Genomic DNA, 25,733 nt, shown 5'->3' on the forward strand with positions numbered 1-25,733 from the left:
GGCTATCTCCGCTGCAAAAGGTCAAATGAGCCGTCCCTCTTCAAAACAGGCTTTCCTGTTCAATAGTTCGACTCACATACACTTGACATATTGTCAACAATAGTCTCATCTGATTATGTGGATAAAATAACATTCGTTGGTGTTACACAAATTAAAATAACAAGACTTTTTATTCAAGGTTCATTGGCCACTTATGACATGAACATCGGGAGAGATGTTGATATAACTAATTCAAAGTTAGCCTACAAATACAATTATTCAAGGACAAAAAAATGCAATATTATTAGGAATATAATTTATCAAACTGGTATCCCCTTCAGGCCTAAAGGGCCTCATTATTTCACACATGTTCAGTGTTGTTTCCTCCTCTCCTCACCTCATCTCACCGAGCAACACCTGGATTCGGATACACCTGGGCAACTCTGGTTCAAATCAGGCACGTTTCTTGTTGAAAGAAGCCAGAAGCAACGGTCTTTGTGCGATGGCATTTTACGCAAAATCTTTGTGTATAAAATTAAATGCCCCACTTCATAGTCTATGATACTTGTATCCAAGTGTTGGTGCGAAAAATGATCTACTTTTACGCAACATAAGACTAAATTGTGATCCATTCCTGGAGCAACAAGTGGCTGTGTTTAGTTTACAATTGGTTGAATGTGCATGGGTTTTGCGCGCAGCAGAACATAAACGATTATGCACAACTCAATATCAAATATGACTTTTGCGCAAAAAATATTGGTAGAATATGATAGCCATTTTCTCTTATAGAATGTATAACACATTATTCTCAAGTGTATCTTCGTTACACAGCTCAAAACAAAAGTTAAGAATTATGTAGGCCATTATTTGGTGGTCAGGTTTCTGTTGACAAAATCATAGCAGATGTTTTTCAATATCTTTACAAATTTATTTTGTCTTCCAAAACGAAGAATTACGTCAAGGGCATTCAACATATCTTTGGCATCACACAGTACAAAAGACACCTCGAATATAAAATGCAGTGAAAAGACTTCAACAATACAAATCTCATTCCAATATGAACTTCACTCCCTCATAAACTATACAAATATAGTGCATCTTTTCATCTTAACGCATTGAAAGTACAAAAACAAAATCAAAACAAATGTTTTGTAACATTGAACAATGATCGAACTGAGTGTCATTAGAAAAGTATTTTCAATATGTCTTTTTTTATTTTATTTTTTATCTACCAGGGTCGCCACACTGAGTCCGAGTTGCCTGTCGGTGCACCGGGGGACACTGCCGCTGGAACAGGCGTGTTGACCTGGTTCGCATACACCGGGATAACTGGACCGTTGGGTGCAAAAGCTGCGTTGGGGATGAGGAAGGCGAATTGTCCGTCTGTGGCAGGTACGAGCTGGAAACCGCCGTATACTTTAGTGGCTTCTGGTGACATGCTCTGGGGAGAGCCACCTTTACAAGGCAGCGGCATCACGTTGCCTTGCGGAGATGAGTTGGGCATCTGCACCATGGACTGGCCGAATGAGGGGTGGGGAGGCCCGGCAGAAATCTGGTGCTGTGTGGGGTAGTTCATAGCGTTGATCTGCGTCATGCAACTGGCCAAGTGACCGAGAAGCCGCGTCCTGACCTCGGTGTTAACCCCCTCGCAGGTGGATAGGAATCGGGTGACTTCATTCGTGCACTCGCTGAATCCAGCTCTGTATTTCCCCAGCACGGTGGGATCAGTGTTCAACGCAGCTTTGGGAGAAAGAGAGACAATTATTAAACCACTGAGAGTATCGAGAAAAATGATACAAATTTGAATTGCGAACGTGAACATTGCTCAAACTAAAAATGTATATTCCAAGGCTCACCGATGGCTAACTTAAATGGGATGTTATTCGAGATATAGTAGTCTATTCAATAGCTATATTCCGAGACAATATGGGAGTGAGGATGTGGGCCAAGTCTGTAACCCGACTACCGTCTTCTTATCATGATCTAATCCGCAAGAAGGAAGTCTGGAAGAAATCACCCCGGGTATTCAGCGAGCAGCTACAGTCACTTACCAGTCATTTGCGCTCTCTGGAGGTTCCGGAGGTGTTTTACGGTCATCTCCAGGATGTCTGCCTTTTCAAGTTTTGAGTGTCTGGAGCTCTGTAATGTAGAAGAGTCATATTGTTAGGCTTGACGATTTTCCGATGGAAATTGTATTAGCCGTTGAGGTTTTCAATAAAGTTAATATAGTATTGAGATGGCAATAATGCATGTGTTATGAGCGTAATAAACAGAACACTTACATCTTTTTTGAGCGCGTCCAGGATAAGTGTTTTCAATTGTCCCAAGCTTTCGTTGATTCTGGCTCTTCTCCTTTTCTCCATGATAGGTTTGGATGACTAGAGAAAACAAATAAAATAAATGGTTAGAATGATGGAACTTGCTCAAGGTGGAGGAATGGGTCATGTTTCGCTATACCAGCTCGTGTGTAATTTTGGAGAGACGGAGAGAGAATATCGGCATTTGTAAAAATGCTTTGACCGAGTACTAACCTTCCTGTGCTCGGAAGCCGTCTTGGGTTTATCAGGTGTCGTGTTCATGCTGGCTGGGGTAGCAGCAACCGGAGAGGATGAGTTTTTTTCCATCATATCGGCAGGCATCTTCTGTCCGTCTGAAATATCCTTCCCACACATGCACGGCAACTCGGTATTACAGTCCACTGTTGGTGGTTATTGACAAGCAGTCGGCACTTCTTCGCAGTACCCTCTTATAAAATTCCAAATTCCGGAGGAACAAAATCCTTTCTGTGTGGTGGTGCACCTATGCGTGAGAGACAACTGTCCCCAAGAGAGGGCTGAATTATGTCACGGAGTCGAAATACCACTGTCTGCCAACGGACGCTGCGTCTGAGTAGAATGTAAAGGCACTTCGTGTTGGTCTTATTTATATCTGGGACTGCACGCGAACGGCTCGTGTGAAACTTCCCAAACTTTCTTTCCCACAGTAACTTTCTACCAATCAGCGTGAGGGACACGCGGCCGGAGGGGAGGATGGCTCGTGTTCAGCGCTCTTCCATTGGTTGTTTGGCGTTTGAGCGGGTGGCCAATGGCGCGCGGCCGGGTTTAGGGCACAACCGGGACTGCCTTCAATCATTCGGTTTACATATTAACACTTGAGCCCCTGACTACCAGCACAGAGTGCTGGGTTGACTTGACTTGGCATGCTGATCCTCAACTTTCAGGCGATACGCACAGGAGGGGAACACTCTACACACGATAATAGTGGCTATAGCACCCAATAGAACTATACAAACTATACACTTTTCCACATAGGCTGCTTGTATTATACTTCCACATACTTGTGGACTACACGCCGGTAAATGTGGTACATCCACAGAAGATAGCCTATTCCAACAATAGTGTTTAAGGAAATAGCATAGTTTAAGTAATTTATGCAATGTTTCAAGAAACCAAATGTATAGTTCTTAACTACAGTGCGGGCCTACTTGTTAAGCTATTATGTAATAACCTAGTATTGTTACAGTTTATATCATTAGATGTGATCTTGGGGAAAGAACCTGGCTGTCTCCTCTTAGATTGCCCTGTGTTGCAGTGAGGCTGAGAACTACAACCTCGATCAAGTTTTGCACTGCGTGAGATCAAGAACCATCTCAACTTTAACCTGTCAAGATTGGAGCAGTACTTCTTTAATGCGCCCCACCGCTGTACAAATTTGGCGTTTTGACATCTGTCGGCATGCGAGCGCTATTGTGAATGTGGAGCACGTGCCAGGATGTTTTATGAGCGCAGTGGTTGAGGTTTGGCTGCCGGGCTAGGGGTGGCGGTGGTGGTTTACATTACAGGGAAGGTAAATAGCAGCTGCTGTTTTAAAAGCCTGGGAAAACCACGCCTACTGAGAGCTCGATCGGGCTTATCGGAATGCGAGCCAGAGCAGAGATATTTCTGAGTGAGAGCACACGATTAGAGCGATGCATTGCCTGCATCGCCTTTGGTCGGGCAGAAGTTAGGCTACGCATTGAATTTCAGGTCATAATTACATTTCCTTATCCTTATCGGAGAGACAGACGCAAGCTCGAGCTGTAAATTTAATTGTTAGGATAATTTCCCCCACACAGATAGTTTTAACACATACATTTAGTAATTCCCAAGTTATTACACTTGAAAAACTAGTAAGAAAAATAAAATACAGGCTGACGATTATATAAACATAGTTAGGCTATTTGAAGTGAATATAGCCGACACTTAAATCCAGTCATGGGAAGTCAAGAAAAGTGTGCGCGACGCCGACTAAATCCCGCAGGACGTTTTGTAAATAAAAGTTTAAAAGTCCATAATGTTTTATTATATTACTGTTTAAAATCATAAAGTCAATATTTTCAACTTTTACACAATAATTATGTTCTGTGCCCCATGCAATAGTAATAGCATACAGCCGTTAACGACAGCAAGACAGGGGTTGTGTATGCTCTGCTCTCTCCGTCAGCCCGGGGCGTGCGCGCTCCTCAGCGGGCTCCCCTGGTTGTGTGATGTGCGGGCGTGATCTCCAGCTGCTGCAGAACCCCGCGACACGTGGCGCGCAAGCGACTAGGGAAGGCGCTGCTGCGGGATGTTGCTCGCGGCTGCCCGCAAGATCAAGAATTCGATAGACTCAGCAGAGAGCGTTGCCTAGGAGCACTCCAGCTGTAAACTTTCGCAAGCATCTAAAGAAAATTATTACGCATTAAATTCGATACTTTCGAAATGGAATATATGGCAACAGTGTGTCCAATTCGGTTTTGTGCGTAATTGCGCAAGCATTACTTTTTGGTAAGGGTCTAAATAATATGGTGTAAAATCAGTGATTAAAAATAAAAACATGTCAAAACAAAGAGTATTAGTTGCATACACCAGTGGTGTAGTAGGGGGTATAACGCAGGTATACGACATACACCCACTCATTTTCCGTGGGCATTGCTTATATTCACTTCTCAACCCCCACTGATACATACCGAAGTAGCGTAGTGGAGGTTTACGCCGTTTCAATTAAAAGGGCTGATGGAACAGATCAGAATGTTCAGTTTAAATGTTGAAAATTATGATTTCTTCACATTTTAAGCGCATTGGTAGGCGTTCGCGCGAATGTTCCAAAATGCAATTTTGCAAAAGTGCAACGCCGTTCTAAAATGCATGTACCAGAGGTTTCATGGACAGAGATGTAAATATCCATTATAAATGTAGAAAGAGTCGGGATTTAAATATGCAACAACTATCATGGTTTGCTAATATGACTAGGATAATGCCTTTGGTTGATACAATGAAAGGAAGTAATAAATAATAATAAATATGACCAAAAAAACCAGGACAAATCATATGACTAAGTCTTTATAAAAAATAATTGACTCCACGTTTCTATGGTGGGATTTTGGCTGCAGGCTACGTACAAGTAATATAATATCAAGTAAAACGTCCAGGTTTTATATAAAACATATATATAGCGATGCGATTGATAGACCTAAGCAGTGGCGATTTTAGCATGTGAATCTTGGTAGGGCAAAAATAAATCAAATAAAAATTGTATATATGCCAGCAAAGCACAATACAACACTAAACAATACATCAACTGCACTATAAAGGTGACAATCGGTGCCCACAAACTGTTAGGGCCTACATAAAGCTGTCCCAACAACAGAGATTTCTTTTCAGCACCTTACCACTTACCACCGCTACACCTGGCTATCAGTGGAACCTTGTCTGGCAGCCCCATTTACTGCCTTTTATAAAAACATAGCTGATATGTGTAACGGCGTTCCTCCTCTTCGTCTGAGGAGGAGTAAAGGATCGGACCCAAACGCAGCATGGTAAGTCTCCATATTGATTTATTCAAAAAACACAACTGAACACTGGAACAAAATAATAAACGTGAAATATACAAAACCGAAACAGTACCGTGTGGCCCAAACACTCACACGGAAACAAACACCCACAAACCAAAAGTGAAACCCAGGCTACCTAAGTATGATTCTCAATCAGAGACAACTAACGACACCTGCCTCTGATTGAGAACCATACTAGGCCGAACACAAAAACCAACATAGAAAAACAAACATAGACTGCCCACCCCAACTCACGCCCTGACCATAATAAAACAAAGAATAAAATAACAGAACTATGGTCATAACGTAACAATATGGCTGACTTACTAAGACAAATGTCGTTTCTACTGACAATTCAGATGCACAAACTATGGCATAAGGGGATGAGTGGCAATGCATAATTTCGATTAAGACATTAATGAGCGAGCTAGGACGAACATAGTCAATATTGTAATGGAACAGCAGGGAGCAGGTCTTGAACCCTCGACCTTCGAGCCCAAGGTCCGGCGCGCTATCGACTGTGCCGCAAAAGCATGCTCGTGTGGCTGAGTCGATTTCCGCGCTTATAAACCCAGGGTCGTTACAATATACCTATTTGTTCAGCACTTTTGAAATAGCTACAGAATTCACAACATGGGCCATTCTTACAGTATTCTCCCTGTCCAACAAGTCAGAACTGCAGGATAAATAAAGGGGGTATATAAACCAGACAACAGACGCTCTTACAATATTCAATGATTACATTTCTCTAAAACAGGCTTTAGGCTGCATGTGCACCACCCAGTCAGAACAGTAGGCGAAATTAAGAGGGGAAAATAGACCAAATTATTAGGGTGAGGCAAATGGGCTACTAACATCTTACTACACAACATACACTTAGTATTACTTTCTTAGCTACCGTACACATATCTCCCTGGCATATGACACCATTTATGCAGCAGAATACAAGACATTTTTGGACTCAACTTGTTGTGCTGTGCTCACTTGAACAGGAAGGTGACGCAGCAGTCCTTGAGGGAAAATTTTGTCATCAAACTTTGTCATCAAAGTCTGGCATTCTCTGGATTTACGGTAATTTTCAGACAACTGGGAACTCTAGAAAGAGGCATCAGTTCCCGACTTGGATTTCCAAGTTGGATGACCGTTCAAAACGTATTTTCCCAGTCGTCTTGAACTCACTGAAGTCTGAGATTTCCCAGATCCAAGTTTACCGTTGTTTTGAACGTGGCAGATGTCATGCTGGACTGACACATGGCCAATGTGTTCAAACTTTTCTGGCCCATGGTGTTGAATGTTTGGAAAAGAGACCCTTGAACCCCGACTTGGACCCTTCACCCACTCCACTGAATAGCAGGCTCGTGATTGCTTTACAACGCTTGCAGTTAGCCACTGATTCCTTCCAAACCACTCATTGTTGAATTTGCAATTTCCAACTTGTTATGCAATGTTTTTGTCCAATGGCCAATGAGCACCGATACATTTTATCTATAATTTCTCTTCATTTGACAAGGACTGAAAAATATTTGCAGGTAGATTTTTGATGTGATTCATGGAGATGTCTGCTTGTCTAGCTTGCTAGCTAAGATTTTGAAAGTATGATGTTGACATAATCAGTCCAGTCAAAGCTACGATAGATATAATGTGATTTGACATCATTTTATCTGTGGCCAATGACCTTGAGTCTTCTTGGATGGGCACTTCTAATGTAACTCTATGTCAGAACCCATGGGGCTTGAATTTCCGTACTCTCCCTGTAGATTTTGCGTTGAAGTAGTGTCCTCTTGAGTGACAGAACACTGAGCCAATTACGGCACAACTAGAGAACATTACCAACCCCTATGCTCTGTATTTTCCTAAGAAGAAGAGACTTGCTTGGGCCAAGAAACACGAGCAATGGACAATAGACCGGTGGAAATCTGTCCTTTGGTCTGATGTGTCCAAATTTGACATTTTTGGATCCAACCGTCGTGTCTTCGTGAGACGCATCGTAGGTGAACGGATTATTTCTGCATGTGTGGTTTCCACCATGAAGCATGGAGGAGGAGGAGTGATGGTGTGGGGTTGCTTTACTGATGACACTGATGGTGATTGATTTAGAATTCAAAGCACACTTATCCAGCATGGCTACCATAGCATTCTGCAGTGATACACCATCCCATCTGGCTTGTGCTTAGTGGGACTATCATTTGTTTTTCAACAGGACAATGACCCAAAACACACCTCCAGGCTGTGTAAGAAAGAGAGTAATGGAGTGCTGCATCAGATGACCTGGCCTCCACAATCATCCGACCTCAAACCAATTGAGATGGTTTGGGATGAGTTCAAGTGGAGGAAAAGCAGCCAACAAGTGCTCATTATATGTGGGAACTCCTTCAAGACTGTTGGAAAAGCATTCCAGGTGAAGCCGGTTGAGAGAATGCCGAAAGTGAGCAATGCTGTCATCAAGGCAAAGGGTGCCTACTTTGAAGAATCTCAAATATAACATATATTTGGATTTGTTTAACACTTTTTGGCTTACTACATGATTCCATGTGTGCTATTTCATAGTTTTGATGTCTTCACTATTATTCTACAATGTAGAAAATAGTTGAAAAAAAGAAAAACCCTTGAATGAGTAGGTGTGTCCAAACTTTTGACTGGTACTGTATATATTTGTTTACAAACCGGTGGGGCTCAAAACATGAATGATGGGTCGCAACCACACTAGCTACAAAGTTGCCTAACTGTCAGAATGATATGATTATTTGCATCAATCCAGTAGCCATTTCTTTAGGAAACACCAACTCAATGTGGTACAGAAACACTGCTAATGGGTAAACACCCCCCCCCCAAAAAAAAAAAATATCTACATTTTTCAGGATGTGGTTTATGCATTGTTATGGACTTAGAATGTACACTTTGGTTGTTTTCCTGTTTAAAAAGGTGTGACTTTGAGAATTCAAATCTGAAGAATTTGGGAAAAAACACAAACTTGTGCATTTTTTGACATTTATCTATTTCAATGTTAGGCCTACTATTAGTGTACTTGCACAGTACATCTTGGGTTGGCCTGACTGAGATTTATAAAAATATTTTTAGGTAATTCAGAGTATGTCACTGTTTCGCCGGGCGGGGCGTTTGGACATTCTTTGAAACAATTTGAGTGTACACAGTTCTCTTGGCACCACTACACCACTGGCATACACAGACTTGCAGGCGTTATGGCAGGTGCAGCAAAACACTTATGTTACTAGCTCCAATAGTACAGTAGAATGATTATCTATAATATCCATAAGTTATTCATGTCTACATTGGCTATAGCTACTGTCAACTACAGTAACATCTCTCCATTTGTCTTGGACGTACACCTGATTCATTTCGCCCTGTACAATGGCACTGACAGAGTTCCAAAACAACTGTATTGATGTTAAGAACACAATAAAGGGTTGGTTCTGAAACCCTCTCTGCCTGAATTACATTCTCACGCTCATGTTGCGAGAGGTCTTGAATGCTGAATTGAGCTCAGGTAGCCCAGGGTCTCACGGTCCCTCCCTTTTTCCGAGGGAGTTCAGGGCTCTCGGAGGTCATCGGCTACACCTGGCCGCCTCCAGTCCCACGAGTGTTACCTGCTGCGATGTGTCAACTTCACTATCACTAAATAGCTCTGGGAAAACCGTTTGAGTCACAGCCCTTACATGGATGCTATTTGCTTTGTTCACACACAGTCATTGACGGGATGTCTTTGGCTATCAATGGTATATATAAACTCAGCAAAAGAAGAAAAGTGCTCTCACTGTCTCACTGTCAACTGCGTTTGTTTTCAGCAAACTTAACACGTGTAAGTATTTGTATGAACATAACAGGATTCAACAACTGAGACATAAACAGACATGTGACTAACAGAAATTGAATGATGTGTCCCTGAACAAAGGGGGGGGGGGTCAAAATTAAAAGTAACAGTCCGTATTTGGTGTGGCCACCAGATGCATTAACTACTGCAGTGCATCTCCTCTTCGTGGACTGTACCAGATTTGCCAGTTCTTGCGATGTTACCCCACTCTTTCACCAAGGCACCTGCAAGTTCCCAGATCCGAGCTATTCGCTGGCCATGGCAGAACACTGACATTCCTATCTTGCAGGAAATCGCGCACAGAACGAGCAGTATGGCTAGTGGCATTGTCATGCTGGAGGGTCATGTCAGGATGAGCCTGCAGGAGGAGAACCACATGAGGGAGGAGGATGTCTTCCCTGTAACGCACAGCATTGAGATTGTCTGCAATGACAACAAGCTCAGTCCAATGATGCTGTGACACACCGCCACAGACCATGACGGACCCTCCACCTCCAAATCGATCCCGCTCCAGAGTACAGGCCTCTGTGTAACGCTCAATCCTTCGACGATAAACACAAATCCGACCATCACCCATGGTGAGACAAAACCATGACTCGTCAGTGAAGAGCACTTTTTGCTAGTCCTGTATGGTCCAGCGACAGTGGGTTTGTGCTGGTGAGAACCTGCCTTAAGACCTCAGTCCAGCCTCTCTCAGCCTATTGTGGACAGTCTGAGCACTGATGGAGGGATTGTGCATTCCTGGTGTAACTCGGGCAGTTGTTGTTGCCATCCTGTACCTGTCCCGCAGGTGTGATGTTCGGATGTATCGATCCTGTGCAGGTGTTGTTACACGTTGTGTGCCACTGCGAGGATGATCAGCTGTCCGTCCTGTCTCCCTGTAGCGCTGTCTTAGGCATCTCACATTGCAATTTTTTCCCTTACCACATCTGCAGTCCTCATGCGTCTTTGCAGCATGCATAAAGCACGTTCACGCAGATGAGCAGGGACCCTGGGCATCTTTCTTTTGGTGTCAGTCAGTAGAAAGGCCTCTTTAGTGTCCTACATTTTCATAACTGTGGCCTTAATTTTTTTATTTCCTTTATTTAACTAGGCAAGTCAGTTAAGAACAAATTCTTATTTACAATGACGGCCTAGGAACAGTTTGTTAACTGCCTTGTTCAGGGGCAGAATGACAGATTTTTACCTTGACAGCTCAGGGATTAGATCCACCAACCTTTTGGTTACTGGCCCAACGCTCTAACCACTAGGCTACCTGCCTACCATCTGTAAGCTGTTAGTGTCTTATTAACGACCATTCCACAGGTGAATGTTCATTACATTTACATTTACATTAATTGTTAATGGTTCATTGAACAAGCATGGGAAACAGTGTTTAAACCCTCCACAATGAAGATCTGTGAAGTTTGGATTTTTATGAATTATCTTTGAAAGACAGAGTCAGGAAAAAGGGACGCTTCTTTTTTTTTACTGAGTTTGTATATAAACATTGAGTTAAAGGAAAATAAGGGCTATATTGATTTTACATTATTTCTAATATACAAAGTTGTTTGTTACAACTTTATTAACATAGTGAGTCCCCCAAACATCCACCACACTAGACCCGTCCCTTCTCCCTCCATCGTACCTTTCCCCCCTCTCTCCCCCTTCCCTTCAGTCTCTCCAATCCCTCCTTGAATTCCCCCAATATCTCTAACTCCTCTCACTCTGTCTCCCCCTCTTCTCTTTCCATCTCCCCTCAAGCCTCTCCTCCCTGTCTCCCCACACCTCTGTCTCTCCCTTCTCTCTCCCCTCTATATTTCCCGTTCTCCCTCCCATTTTCTCTCGCTTCCTTTTTTCTCATACACTACTCCCTCCCACGATTGTATCTTTATTGAGGCCTCTCAACCATGGACCTCCACAAGGCAATAATGCAATCAGAGGGGTTGATTGTGGGGCTAAAGTGCGCGTGAAAGTGGGAGATATTGCACTCACAAATAATCTATATCACAGACAGCTCATGCTTTATTGTGTAAGCCATTGGTGAGCAGCAGTGGCTTCTGCTATTTGATTTATTTTACCTTTATTTTACCAGGCAAGTCAGTTAAGAACAAATTCTTATTTTCAATGACGGCCTAGGAACAGTGGGTTAACTGCCTGTTCAAGGGCAGAACGACAGATTGTGTACCTTGTCAGCTCGGGGATTTGAACTTGCAACCTTACTAGTCCAATGCTCTAACCACTAGGCTACCCTGCCGCTAACAAGCCCTGGCGATAGGAACGAGAGAAGGGAGTTACTCCCATACAGTATAATCATGTAAAATGCTCAGAGAACTTTGAGAAAAGTGCTGTGTCTGTGTGTGTGTGTGTGTGTGTGTGTGTGTGTGTGTGTGTGTGTGTGTGTGTGTGTGTGTGTGTGTGTGTGTGTGTGTGTGTGTGTGTGTGTGTGTGTGTGTGTGTGTGTGTGTGTGTGTGTGTGTGTGTGTGTGTGTGTGTGTGTGTGTGTGTGTGTGTGGCTGTGTGTGGCTATGTGAGTCTGTGTGAGTCTGTGTGCGTGTTTGTTTGTTATCAGTGGGAGTGGAGTAGGACCTGTGCTTGGCTGCTGTGAGCGAGGAAGACGAGGCTGAGAGCGAGAGAGAGCAAGCAAGAGAGAGAGGGGGGGATCAAAGCAGGGACTGAATGGAGGGGAGAACTGAGAGATCCTTCAAGCACAGAGAACATTCAGGGAGGAGAGGACAGAGGGATGAGAAGAGAAGGGGGTTTGGAGCCTCTCCAGATACAGACATCACCCACCTCCCCTCTCACAGTAGCGCTAAGGAACACACACACACACCCCAGCAGAGGAAAGAGCTGAGGCCCTGAAGGAGCCTGGGAGCAAGGAAAATGGTAAGCAGTGATTCGCTCGCTCGCTCACTCACTCACTCACTCACTCACTCACTCACTCACTCACTCACTCACTCACTCACTCACTCACTCACTCACTCACTCACTCACTCACACACACACACACACACACACACACACACACACACACACACACACACACACACACACACACACACACACACACACACACACACACACACACACACACACACACACACACACACACACACACACACACACACACAGACACACAGACACCAAGATCAGTGCAGGTCACTGTCAGCCCAGCAGACATGGGCGCTAGCACGGTGTGTTTGGCTGGCTAAGAGAGAGAAGCGTTTTCGTTAAAAGCCCCATGCGCATGCTGAGCTGTGTGGACTGGAGCTTCTCCTGGCTGCTGCACTCTCTCGCTTCTGAGGCTGGGGAGCGCCTTTTTGCCTTCAGGGGTCTATCCTTCCTTCTCTCCATCCCTCCTTCCCTCTCTGATGCCTCTCGGAGCAGGGCCTGTATTTGCATGTGAGGGGGAGGCTGCAGCGACTAGGGTCAGGGTTCAGGGTGAGTAAAACAGTGTGTGTGTGTGTGATATGGTTGTTTGGAGAGAGGCTCTGGTGAGTTGGGCCGGTCTGTGGGTTTGTTCCGCTCTGCGCGCCTGCCTGCCTGCCTGCTTATAGGGCCTGGGGGGAGGATTGGGAATACTAGAGTACCAATGGTAAGGAAGCCAAATGCAAATGTGAAGTAATCAAGATGACGGTTATCTCTCCTGATACAAGATATCTGGTGATTCATCACCATCAAACTGTGAAATGGATGTCGGAATAGATATACAGTCCATCCATTGCTATCAAGGTATACGATAGGTGTTACTATAAGGGTATTGGTCCATCGGTATCAAAATATCCATTCTTCTTTAGGCGATCAACTTGGTCCGTTGGTACCAATGGAAAAGAGGGATCCTGAAAGATGGCTCAAGCGTTCCAAGTGCCATGTAGGATAACAACGTTTTCTCCACATAAACATCAAGACGGAGTCAAAAGTAGTCCACTATGCAGGTAACAGGGTGCTGTGGGTACTATGTAGGTAACACGTTTCTCTTTCATCCTTTGACGATGTTTACCCCTCTCGTCTGCCGTAAAATCCATTCAAACATCTCCAGCTTCACCTAAAGACACCCAATGTGAGAAACTATTTACCCGAGTATAGCAGCAGAGGTGTTGCTTGTTTATGGTGAGCGGAGCGCGAGCAAGCTGGGCGCATTGGACCACAGGTGCATAAACACTCTCAATTTCCTCTTCAAGGAGCCCCCTTTGCTGACGGTAGATAGAGGTGAGCCACACTGGCCCCTCTTTCAACTGACACGTATAATTCTGTGCCAATCGTTATCGCTAATAGGGCCTGTTCTAGTAAACAAACACACTGTAGTATCGATGAGTATCTCTCATTGAGCTCCATTCAGCCCCAGTGATTGCCTCATATCAGCGCTATATGATAGTGGGGGATGGGGGCAAGTGCAAGAAGGACCTGTTTTTTGTAATGAGATCGATCAATGAAATCGTGCAAGATAATCTCTCTCTGATCACTACTTTGAATGTGTTTGAATACCTTCTTGCTATTAAGCTGTTATATGCTGTTATGAAGAAGTTGTCCTCATGCATGCCTATTGAAATCAAACTCAGTTCTGAGGCCCAGCGAGGGTCCATCACCACACAGTTTTCTACAGGGCACTTTCCTAACCTAACCCCATTGTTCCCTTTCCATCCCTGTCTATCGTAGGCCAGAGACCAGACCTCTAAATGAAGCCTGGTGGGAGGCCCTGGACGGGGGTCCTGTCTCTCTCTCTCTCTCTCAAGTACCCGTCCTCTTTTACCTGGGCCAAGACCATCCTTATCAGGCATGGGCCTCAGGATTACTCCCCCAGAGCATTAACCTCCCTCCTGGAGAAATGTGAAGCCCCCCCCTCCCCCCGCCTCCCTCCCTTCCTCCCTCGAACCCCTCCGTCCAGGCCTGCATCCCCCCCCTCTCGTTCCACCTTTCCCGTGGGAGTTTGCAAAGCCAGGATAACCTTGAGACCTCAGCTGGTCCGCTGCCAGAAACATTAAAGAAACTCACCCCCTTCCGCCCCCTCACCTCAGCCCCCCTCCACCTCCCCCAAGCCCTACTCCCTCTGCATCACCAGTACATTATTCAATTCTTTCCTTGATTCCCCCCTCCCCCTTTGTTTTCCCTCAGTTTTGTTCCCTTTTCAACTGTTTTCCTTCTTGTCTCAGTTTAGCCTCCCAATTATCAAGCCCGAAATAAACACCTAATTTGAAAAGTGGAAATCAAACTGTCCCCACGGGAGAGTTGACTGACGTTGATTGCAAACTAACTGTTATGGTGGCGGGCTGCACTTTGTGTGGCTTTTGTTTCTTGCTCTCGCTTTCTCCCTTTTTCTTCTTGGCGGCTTCACGCCTGTCATATTCCTTTAGTTGCTGGAAAGGTCAAGTGGTTTCTGCCTGCAAGATCTGAGGCGCTGGGAAGAGACTCGGAACCCTCCTGCATAATGGCAACAATGCTCCTTGAACCCCCCCCCCCCCCCCAATCCCCCTCCCACCTCTCTATACCCGGCTTCTTCACAGGAATGTGTTTATCCCGTTTGTTTGCGCCCCCCCTTTCAAGTCTCCAGCTCCTCCACGTTGATGGGTATTCAGCGCGCGGTGATGCCAAGTGGATTCCACTCGGATAGTGTTTGTGTGCAGTTGCTCCCATTAGAGGAATATGTTAAATAAGTGTATACAGCAGGTTGAAATGAAAGTGTAAAGATAAGTGAGGATATTCAAGAAGGGAGGACGGAGAGAGAGAGGGGGGGGCAGAACATTTGTATTCAAATGTTGCTGAAGTTACTGACCACGCCGAGTAAATATATTTTCAACAACGCAACAGAATCCTACACCAGTAGAGCCAGTAGAGGGCCCACATCCATTTTTGTTGTGGTTCTATTGAGAAGGTCAAAAGTCATACTTTCATGGCACCCTCGAATTACAGGTTAGAAAGTGAGCCGAGTTAACCAACCATGATTCCTCCTGTTGTTATGTTTACGGTCAGTTTGTCTCCCATTACCCAGAAGCCTGAGGGTGGTTTCCAAGACATCACAATCTGGTCCTGAGAGGCCAGACTGCTGGATCCCCTGTCAGACTTGAACCATTCACTCACACATAAACACACACACACACACACGCACGCACGCACGCACGCACGCACGCACGCACGCACGCACGCACGCACGCACACACACACACACACACACACACACACACACACACACACAGATTTTATCTCTCTCACACACATGCACACACACACACACATACACATATACACACACATGCACACACACAACCTCATCCCTACCACATTCCGCACCAGGTTTCACCTTGCCGGCCCCTGACAGAAGTCTCTCCCCCATGACCATGCTAACCATATCTGCACCTCTCTCTCCTCTCTGTCCCACCCCACCCAGCCCCATTATTGCCCAGTCAACATGGCAGGCCTGTCAGATAACAGCATCGGCTTTCGGCCAGAGACAAGCTAACCTAGGTTGCGTCCCAAGTGACACCCTGTTCCCTATACAGTGCGCTACTTTTGACATGCCCTATGGCCCTGGTAAAAAGTAGTGTACTATTAAGTGAATAGGGTGCAAGCAGACATAGGCCCATAACTGTCAGACCCATTTAGACCTCCAGCATTAAGCCTTCTGGCTACAGTCTTGATACTGGCTGGTTTCAGCCAACAGGTTTCACTTCTCCACCCACTTAGACCAGAACAACACAAAGACCAATGGGAAGAAGCATTATAGACAGGCCATTGACGCTTAACAAGAACCTCAGGTTTTGGGGGTTTGGAGTCAGGTGTGGTGACCTCAGATTCTCAGGTTAAAATAAGTGTTTGTTTTCCGTATACAGAAAAGTGAAGCGCGACAACACATCTGTCAGGCGATCGCTATTAGCACTACCAGGTTTTGGTTGCTAACACAAAGAAACGACCTGTAACTATAACAAAAGTGCTTGCTACTGTAGGCTAAGTTCTTCATTTTGCTCAGCGCATAGTGCTGCTTTTGTGTTTACTGGCTGTGTCTCCTATCGCGTGTGTCTAATGATCCTTTTGCCTTTTGTTAGTGGTGGAGTACTGTAGCTTGCTTCACAGGCAGAAATCACATGGTAGTCCACGGGCTGACCTTGTCGAAGACGTTTGGCTATACTAAAAAAGGTTCCATTACCGTCAACCCAATGAATCATACCCCTTTTGGATTACCTCCCATTCTACTGTGTTTCAAAGCTGGATTGAAATGATTTTCATTCTAAATGGACTTTGTCATGAAATACTCGAATTGTCAAAGTGGATTTTTTTCTTCAAATGGAAAATGAATAGAAATGAAATGTAAAATATAGTCGTTGCGTAAGTATTCATCTCCCTGAGTCAATACGTGTTATAAACATCTTTGGCAGTGATTACAGCTGTGAGTCTTCTTGGTTTACGTCTCTAAGAGCTTTACACAACCTGGATTGTGCAATATTAGCCCATTGGTCTTTTCATAATTCTTCAAGCGCTGTCAAAATGTAGGGGATCATTCCTCGACAGCTATGTTCAACTCTTGCAATAGATTGTGTTGTAGGTGATTGTCCTGCTGAAAGGTGAATTCCTCTGCCAGTGTCTGGTGTAAAGCAGACTGAAGCAGGTTTTTCTCTAGGATTTTGCCTGTGTTTAGCTCCATCCTATTTCTTTTTATCCTGAAAAACTCCCCAGTATTTGCCGATGTCAAGCATACCCATACCATGATGCAGCCACCACCATGATTGAAAATAAGAAAGCAGTTACTAAGTGATGTGCTGTGTTTTCACCAAACATAAGGCTTTGCATTTAGGCCAAAAATGATATTTCTTTGCCGTTTTTCTGTTTGTTGCAGCATTACTTTAGTACCTCGTTGAATTGCATATAACTGCCATTATTTGTGAGGGACCCCAGGAAGAGAAGCTGCTTCATTGGCAGGAACTAATGGGGATCCGTTTAAAACACAAGATTAGAGTGTCACACCCTGATCTGTTTCAACTGTGTTTGCGATTGTCTATTGTTCCTGTTTTCTAGTTTTCCGGGTTTTTACCTTTTCTGCCTGCCCTGAACCCGAGCCTGCCTGCCGTCCTGTACCTTTGCCCCACCTACCTGGATTACTGACCTCTGCGTACCCTGACCCCGAGCCTGCCTGCCGTCCTGTACCTTTGCCCCACCCATCTGGATTACTGACCTCTGCGTACCCTGACCCCGAGCCTGCCTGCCGTCCTGTACCTTTGCCCCACCCATCTGGATTACTGACCTCTGCGTACCCTGACCCCGAGCCTGCCTGCTGTCCTGTACCTTTGCCCCACCCATCTGGATTACTGACCTCTGCGTACCCTGACCCCGAGCCTGCCTGCCGTCCTGTACCTTTGCACCACCCATCTGGATTACTGACCTCTGCGTACCCTGACCCCGAGCCTGCCTGCCGTCCTGTACCTTTGCCCCATCTACCTGGATTACTGACCTCTGCGTACCCTGACCCCGAGCCTGCCTGCCGTCCTGTACCTTTGCCCCACCCATCTGGATTACTGACCTCTGCGTACCCTGACCCCGAGCCTGCCTGCCGTCCTGTACCTTTGCCCCATCTACCTGGATTACTGACCTCTGCGTACCCTGACCCCGAGCCTGCCTGCCGTCCTGTACCTTTGCCCCATCTACCTGGATTACTGAACCCTGCCTGCCCTTGACCAGTCTTTCGCCCGCCCGTTGGCTTAATAAACTGTTGTTCATTCGACTTGGTCTCCATCTGGGTCTCACCTGAAACGTGATATAGAGAGTATCTGGAGTAGACATTTTAATCCCACTTTATAATACAACAAAATGCGAAGAAATCCAAGGGGTGTGAATACTTTTGCAAGGTACTGTAAACTACTAAGACAAATGCCTGGGAGGCTCGCATTTAAAAAAAAACGCCTCCACTGTTAAAACAAGGAGAGGAGCTGCTCCATCTTAAATCCCAAAGGATTCATAGTTCCAAAAATACCTCTGTCGACACGTGCACTACCTGTCCACGCCCTCCTTTAGCTAGTAAAAGGATCTTCCTCCGGTTGGTAACGTAGCCATTCTGCCTCGAGCGCAACTAGCACTAGTGTCAGGTGTCGTCTCCATTTTGTTGGTTCAACCTCCTTCAGGTGTGTCAAAGGTGGGGACTGTATTCTTTGGCCTTGTGTTGCACGAGCCAGTCAGAACCAGAGCAAGCATTCTACCTAGCCCTGGACGGACTGAGACGAATACTGAATTGATTCCCAAACGACCCCTAGACCGACCCGGTTAGCACTGGTGTAAATAAGAAAGAAATCCTAACCCACGATTCAAAACTAACCCAGGATCAGCAACTAGGGGCATCTTTACCGTGCACCCTGTGACCTGGGTTGAGGTGGCTGAACCAGGGGTGAAAGTAGGTTTGATTTCTTACCAGTATGGAACTTAGCTAGGTGTAATCATAGAATTACATACAGGATCCCTATTAATTTCATATGATATCTATGGGGTGGCAGGGTAGCCTAGTGGTTAGAGCATTAGACTACCAGCCGAAAGGTTGCAAGTTCCAATCGCCGTTCTGCCCCTGAACAGGCAGTTAACCCACTGTTCCTAGGCTGTCATTGAAAATAATATTTTTTTCTTAACTGACTTGCCTAGTTAAATAAAGGTAAAAAAAATAGGCCTAGTGAAGATTAGTCATTTTTAACATGTATTACACGTGGCATAAACACAACCAGCCATGATGATTTTATCTGATTGTCAAACAATCACTTCAAAAAAAACCTCACAAAATAATTCAAGCATTTCTTTTTTTTGGCACATACTGTATCGGTGGAGTTGAAATGTGTTGTTTTACAGGGCCAGTCATACTAGTCCAGTGCACCTGGAGCAAATTTGGGTTAAGTGCCTCGCTTAAGGGCACATTGACAGATTTTTCACCTCGTCGGCTCGGGTATTTGACCTTTCGGTTACTGGCCCAACGCTCTAACCACTGGTCTACCTGCCGCCCCTGCACTGTTCACCCGTAATTTGATGAATGGAAAGAGACATCTGTTACAAAACACCTAAACATGCATTGTAGGCCTAATGACATTCTCCACTTGTCGCCTGTCCGCGTGACATGGTATTGGCCACTCATCTCCGCCATAGGAAAATGGAAGAGTTCTCCTCGAAGCACAACTCAATTTGGAGCGTATATCAAGTCAAATCAAATTTTATTAGTCACATGCGCCAAACACAACAGGTGTAGACCATACAGTGAAATGCTTACTTACGAGCCCCTAATCAACAATGCAGTTTTTTTTTAAATACGGATAAGAGTAAGAAATAATAGTAACACGTATTTAAAGAGCAGCAGTGAAATAACAATAGCGAGACTATATACAGGGGGGTACCGGTACAGAGTCAACGTGTGGGGGCACCGGTTAGTTGAGGTAATATGTACATGTAGGTAGAGTTATTAAAGTGACTATGCATAGATGATAACAACAGAAAGTAGCAGTGGTGTAAAATAGGGGGAGAGAGGGAGGGGGGCAATGCAAATAGCCTGGGTAGCCGTTTGATAACATGTTCAGGAGTCTTATAACTTGGGATATGAAGCTGTTTAGAAGCCTCTTTGACCTAGACTTGGCACTCCGGTACAGCTTGCCGTGCGGTAGCAGAGAGAACAGTCTATGACTAGGATGGCTTGAGTCTGACAATTTTTAGGGCCTTCCTCTGGCACCATCTGGTATAGAGGTCCCGGACTACCCTCTGCAGAGCCTTGCGGTCGGAGGCAGAGCAAGTGCAGCTGTAGAACCTTTTGAGGATCTGAGGACCCATGACAAATCTTTTCAGTCTCCTGAAGGGCAATAGGTTTTGTCGTGCCCTCTTCACGACTGTCTTGGTGTGCTTGGACCATGTTAGTTTGTTGGTGATGTGGACACCAAGGAACTTGAAGCTCTCAACCTGTTCCACTACAGCCCCTTTGATGAGAATGGGGGCGTGCTCGGTCCTCTTTTTCCTGTAGTCCACAATCATATCCTTTGTCTTGATCACGTTGAGGGAGAGGTTGTTGTCCTGGCACCACACGGCCAGGTCTCTGACTTCCTCCCTATAGGCTGTCACGTCGTTGTCGATGATCAGGCCTACTACTGTTGTGTCATTGGCAAACTTAATGATGGTGTTGGAATCGTGCCTGGCCATGCAGTCATGAGTGAACAGGGAGTACAGGAGGGGACTGAGCACGCACCCGAGGGGACCCTGTGTTGAGGATCAGCGCGGCGGATGTGTTGTTACCTACCATTACCACCTGGGGGCTGCCCGTCAGGAATTCCAGGGTCCAGTTGCAGAGGGAGGTGTTTACTCCTAGGGTGCTTAGCTTATTGATGAGCTTTGAGGGCACTATGGTGTTGAACACTGAGCTGTAGTCAATGAATAGCATTCTCACATAGATGTTCCTTTTGTCCAGGTGGGAAAGGGCAGTGTGGAGTGCAATAGAGATTGCATCATCTGTCGATCTGTTTGGGCTGTATGCAAATTGGAGTGGGACTCGGGTTTCTGGGATAATGGTGTTGATGTGAGCCATTACCAGCCTTTCAAAGCACTTCATGGCTACAGACGTGAGTACTAAGGGTCGGTAGCCATTTAGGCAGGTTACCTTAGTGTTCTTGGGCACAGGGACTATGGTGATCTGCTTAAAACATGTTGGTATTACAGACTCGGACTACTAACAAATATTCATATTCATGAAATCACAAGTGCAACATTGCGAAACACAGCTTAGCCTTTTGTTAATCAAACTGTCGTCTCAGATTTTGGAATTATGCTTTACAGCAAAAGCAATCCAAGCGTTTGTGTAAGTTTATCGATAGCCTAGCATAGCATTATGTACACTTAACATCAGGAAGTTTGGTCACGAAAATCAGAAAAGCAATCAAATTAACCGTTTACCTTTGATGATCTTCGGATGTTTTCACTCACGAGACTCCCAGTTATACAGCAAATGTTCCTTTTGTTCCATAAAGATTATTTTTATACCCAAAATACCTACGTTTGTTTGTTGCGTTATGTTCAGAAATCCACAGGAAAGAGTGGTCACCACAACGCAGACGTATATTCCAAATAATATCTATAATGTCCACAGAAACATGTCAAACGTTTTTTATAATCAATCAATTTATAATCAATCAAGGTAGTTTTTAAAATATATATTCAATAATATATCAACCGAGTGTGTAGCTTTTTCCATAACAGCGGGAGGAACAATGGCGGCTTTACTCAATTGCGCACAAACTCACTCTTAGAGCCCCCACCTCTCCACTTACGCAATGTGATCCTTCACGCTCATTTTTCAAAATAAAAGTCTAAAACTATGTCTAAAGACTGTTGACACCTTAGGGAAGCCACAGAAAAGGGAATCTGTTTGATATCCCTTTAAATGGAGTCTAGACATGCGTAGGAAGAGAAGGGTTTCAAAATAAGAGGCACTTCCTGATCTTATTCACATCGGATGCGGAGAGCGTGATCACACAGTCTTTCGGAACAGCTGGTGCTCTCAAGGATATTTTTGTGTTATTTGCTTCGAAGCAAGCACAGAAGTAGTTTAGCTCTTCTGGTAGGATCGTGTCACTGGGCAGCTCTCAGCTTTCATTCCCTTTGTAGTCTGCAATGGTTTGCAAGCCCTGCCACATAAGACAAGCGTCAGTCCCGCTCCTTGAAAGTGGCAGCTCTAGCCGTTAGCTCAGTGCAGATGTTGCCTGTAGTCCATGGCTTCTGGTTGGGGTATGTATGTACGGTCACTGTGGGGACTACGTCATCGATGCACTTATTGATGAAGCCAATGACTGATGTGGTGTACTCCTCAATGCCATCAGAGGATTTCCGGTACATATTCTAGTCTGTGCTAGCAAAACAGTCCTGTAGCTTAGCATCTGCTTCATCTGACCACTTTTTTATTTATCGAGTCACTGGTGCTTCCTGCTTTAATTTTTCTTGTAAGCAGGAATCAGGAGGATAGAATTATGGTCAGATTTCCCAAATGGAGGGCGAGAGCGAGCTTTGTATGCATCTCTGTGTGTGGAGTAAAAGTGGCCCAGAGTTTTTTCCCTCTGGTTGCACATTTACCATACTGATAGAAATTTGGTAAAACGGATTTAAGTTTCCCTGCATGAAAATCCCCGGCCGCTATGGGCGCTGTCTGCTAGTAGCTGGGTGAGCGTTTTCTTATTTGCTCATGGCAGAATACAGCTCATTCAATGCGATCTTTGTGCCATTCTCAGTCTGTGGTGGTATGTAAACAGCTGCGAAAAATACAGATGAAAACTCTCTGTATATAGTATGGTCTACAGCTTATCAGGAGATACTCTACCGCAGGTGAGCAATAGCCCGAGACTTCCTTAGATATCGTGCAGCTGTTATTTACAAAAATACATAGTCTGCCACCCCTTGTCTTACCAGAAGCCTCTGTTCTATCCTGCCGGTACAGCATATAACCAGCCAGCTGTATGTTGATAGTGTCGTCATTCAGCCACGACTCCGTGAAGCATAAGATATTACAGTTTTGAATGTCCCGTTGGTAGTTTAATCTTCTGCGTAGGTCATTCATTTTATTCTCCAAAGATTGCACGTTTGCTAGCAGAATGGAAGGAGGTGGGGTATATTTAATTGCCTACGAATTCCCAAAAGGCAGCCCATACTTTGGCCCCTTTTTCTCCGCCTTCCCTTCACGCAAATCACGGAGATCTGGGCCTGTTCCCGGGAGAGCAGTATATCATTCACATCGGGCTCGTCAGACTCGTTAAAGGAAGAAAATAATTATTCCAATTCCGTGGTGAGCAATCGCAGTCCTGATGTCCAGAAGTTATTTTTGGTCAAAAGAGATGGTAGCGGCAACATTATGTTCAAAATAAGTTTTAAAAAACGAAATATCACCCATTTTTCATGGAGCTGGCATGCGGTAATGTAAAATCATGGTGTAATAACCTATATGTTGTGTTCCTTATTGTGATCACGTTTTACTGGTATGACTTATTTTGCCGGGACGCCGTACCCGACCGGCTTACTTTCACCCCTGGGCTTAACATGATTAATTAAACAGACTCCTAACAGACCTAACAGATCCATTATGGATAACAACATCTGTCAAATGTGCCACTTCAGTGGCTGCACTGCTGATAAGAGAAGGGCTGTTATCAGTTAAAAGCTCATCAATAGGTCCTTACCCCCAAAACAGATCAGGGACCTTTGATGGGGTGGAGGTGGACCGGCGATGACCTCTGGGCACATTGGACTTTGGTCATCCTGGGGGAGTGAGAGAGAGGGAAGCACACGGACAGGACTCATTAGAATGCTTGAATTCTAAATCAAGCCCGACATCCCTACACCCTGGACCAGTACTATTTGAGAAGGTCCGGTCACACAGATTTCCTAGGAGGCAAAGGTCCGGGTGGATATTGTAATTTATCTGTGCAGAAACAAGCCCCCCCATCGCAGCCCAGGCGACCACAGGACAGCTCATAACCCTGTTGTTGGCGAAGATAAAACATTTTGTTAAAGCTAATTCTCAACAATTCTACACAGTTTGCGTGGGGACGATAATTTGTTTGTTGATTTTAAGCACATTTCCTGCAATTCTACACATTTTCCCAAGTCTTATGTGTGTTGATGTGATACCAGGGGTCGAAGCCCGACCATGTTCCAAAACAAACAACCAGGACCCACCAGTTGAGTGTGGCGGCCCTAGACACTTAATTGATAGCCCTTCATAGACCTGAGAGCGGTCAGAGCAATACGATTATAAAATAACTCCATTTAGCTCTCTGGTAGGCTAGTTGGAATTGTTGCCATATTGATAAAACCCACACTCAGCCCTTCCAGACGAGGAGGCATCATGTATGGATGACCAGGGAAGTTCTGAATCGACCCCTAACCATAACCCCTACGCACATGTGGAGCTCCAGAGAGTTTCCCCTTCTTCCCTCTCCTAACCCCTCTCCCCCTTGTACCCATGCCCTATGTCCCTACTCCCTTCCCCCCACACTCTCCGCCCGAGGAAGGTGTAAGCATTACCACTCCCCCGTTACCGCTAGTCACGCTTGGCAGGAAGTGAAGAGCCAGTCAGACAGGGTTTAGCTGAGGCTACCTATTCCGTACGTAGGGCTCTGGTCAAAATGAAGTCCACTATGGGCCCCAGAGCCCTGTGGGCCCTGATCAAAAGTAGTGCACTGTGTAGGGAATGGGGTGCCATTTGGGATGCAAGCGTTAGTGATTCAGTGGCCTATTAAAGCGCAGCAGCTACTGGGAGAGATTTTCAGGAGCTTACAGGGAGGAGAAGTACAACAGGGTCGATTTTCCCACGCATTGGCCAATTACTCCCCAGAGAGAGAGAGAGAGAGAGAGAGAGAGAGAGAGAGAGAGAGAGAGAGAGAGAGAGAGAGAGAGAGAGAGAGAGAAAGAGAGAGAGAGAGAGAGAGAGAGAGAGAGAGAGAGAGAGAGAGAGAGAGAGAGAGAGAGAGAGAGCCTAATCCATGTCTGCCCAACCAGGCATTTACCCACCCAGCCCCAACCCCAGACCCAGCTCTCTGTCCCAGCCCTAAGTACCAGCCAAACCCATCCCTCAGTCCAGTCTCTGCCCTAAACCCAACCCCACCTCCAGCCACTGCGCTGGAAGACAGAAGTCTCTCCACATTCTGCTCCTCTCCTTCATCCTTCCCTCTTTCCATCCCTCCCTCCCTCCCTTCTTCCCTCCCTCCCTACCTTCTTCCCTCCCTCCCTACCTTCTTCCCTCCCTCCCTACCTTCTTCCATCCCTCCCTTCTTCCCTCCCTCCCTACCTTCTTCCAGCCCACCCTCCCTCCCCCAACTTTTTTCTTAAACTTAGTAACTTTAATTGTCCTGGGAAAGTCATGGTTGGCCCGCGGGGCACAAAGCACCAGTTTATAATTAATGTTACAGAGGGGGGATTACTGGACACGCTGGGCAGCCTGACGTGAGAGACTGTGACAGAGATTGTGTGTGATCTTCCTGCCTGATCCGGAGCGAGAGAGCGTGTGATTGTGTGTGCGCTGCCTTATCTTCTTGATCTACGGGGAAATTTTCTGCACAGGCTAATTTTCTGCCATCATCACACAGGGCATCTGAATTGACTACCTACCGCACACCT

At 45.4% G+C, this 25,733-nt stretch overlaps 1 protein-coding gene across 1 annotated transcript; it reads right to left on the minus strand.

The window, feature by feature from the left end:
• Positions 1 to 893: 893 nt before the first annotated feature.
• Positions 894 to 2,915, minus strand: LOC123997720 (transcription factor HES-1-like). The gene is made up of 4 exons (XM_046302215.1): positions 2,511 to 2,915; positions 2,262 to 2,357; positions 2,031 to 2,118; positions 894 to 1,719 (listed from the first exon to the last, which is right to left on the minus strand). Exons 1-4 carry the CDS (start codon positions 2,649 to 2,651, stop codon positions 1,208 to 1,210), a joined length of 837 nt encoding a protein of 278 aa, XP_046158171.1. The 5' UTR covers positions 2,652 to 2,915; the 3' UTR covers positions 894 to 1,207.
• Positions 2,916 to 25,733: the final 22,818 nt, after the last annotated feature.

The sequence above is a fragment of the Oncorhynchus gorbuscha genome, linkage group LG15 (assembly GCF_021184085.1).
Source record: "Oncorhynchus gorbuscha isolate QuinsamMale2020 ecotype Even-year linkage group LG15, OgorEven_v1.0, whole genome shotgun sequence".
Lineage (NCBI taxonomy): Eukaryota > Metazoa > Chordata > Actinopteri > Salmoniformes > Salmonidae > Oncorhynchus > Oncorhynchus gorbuscha.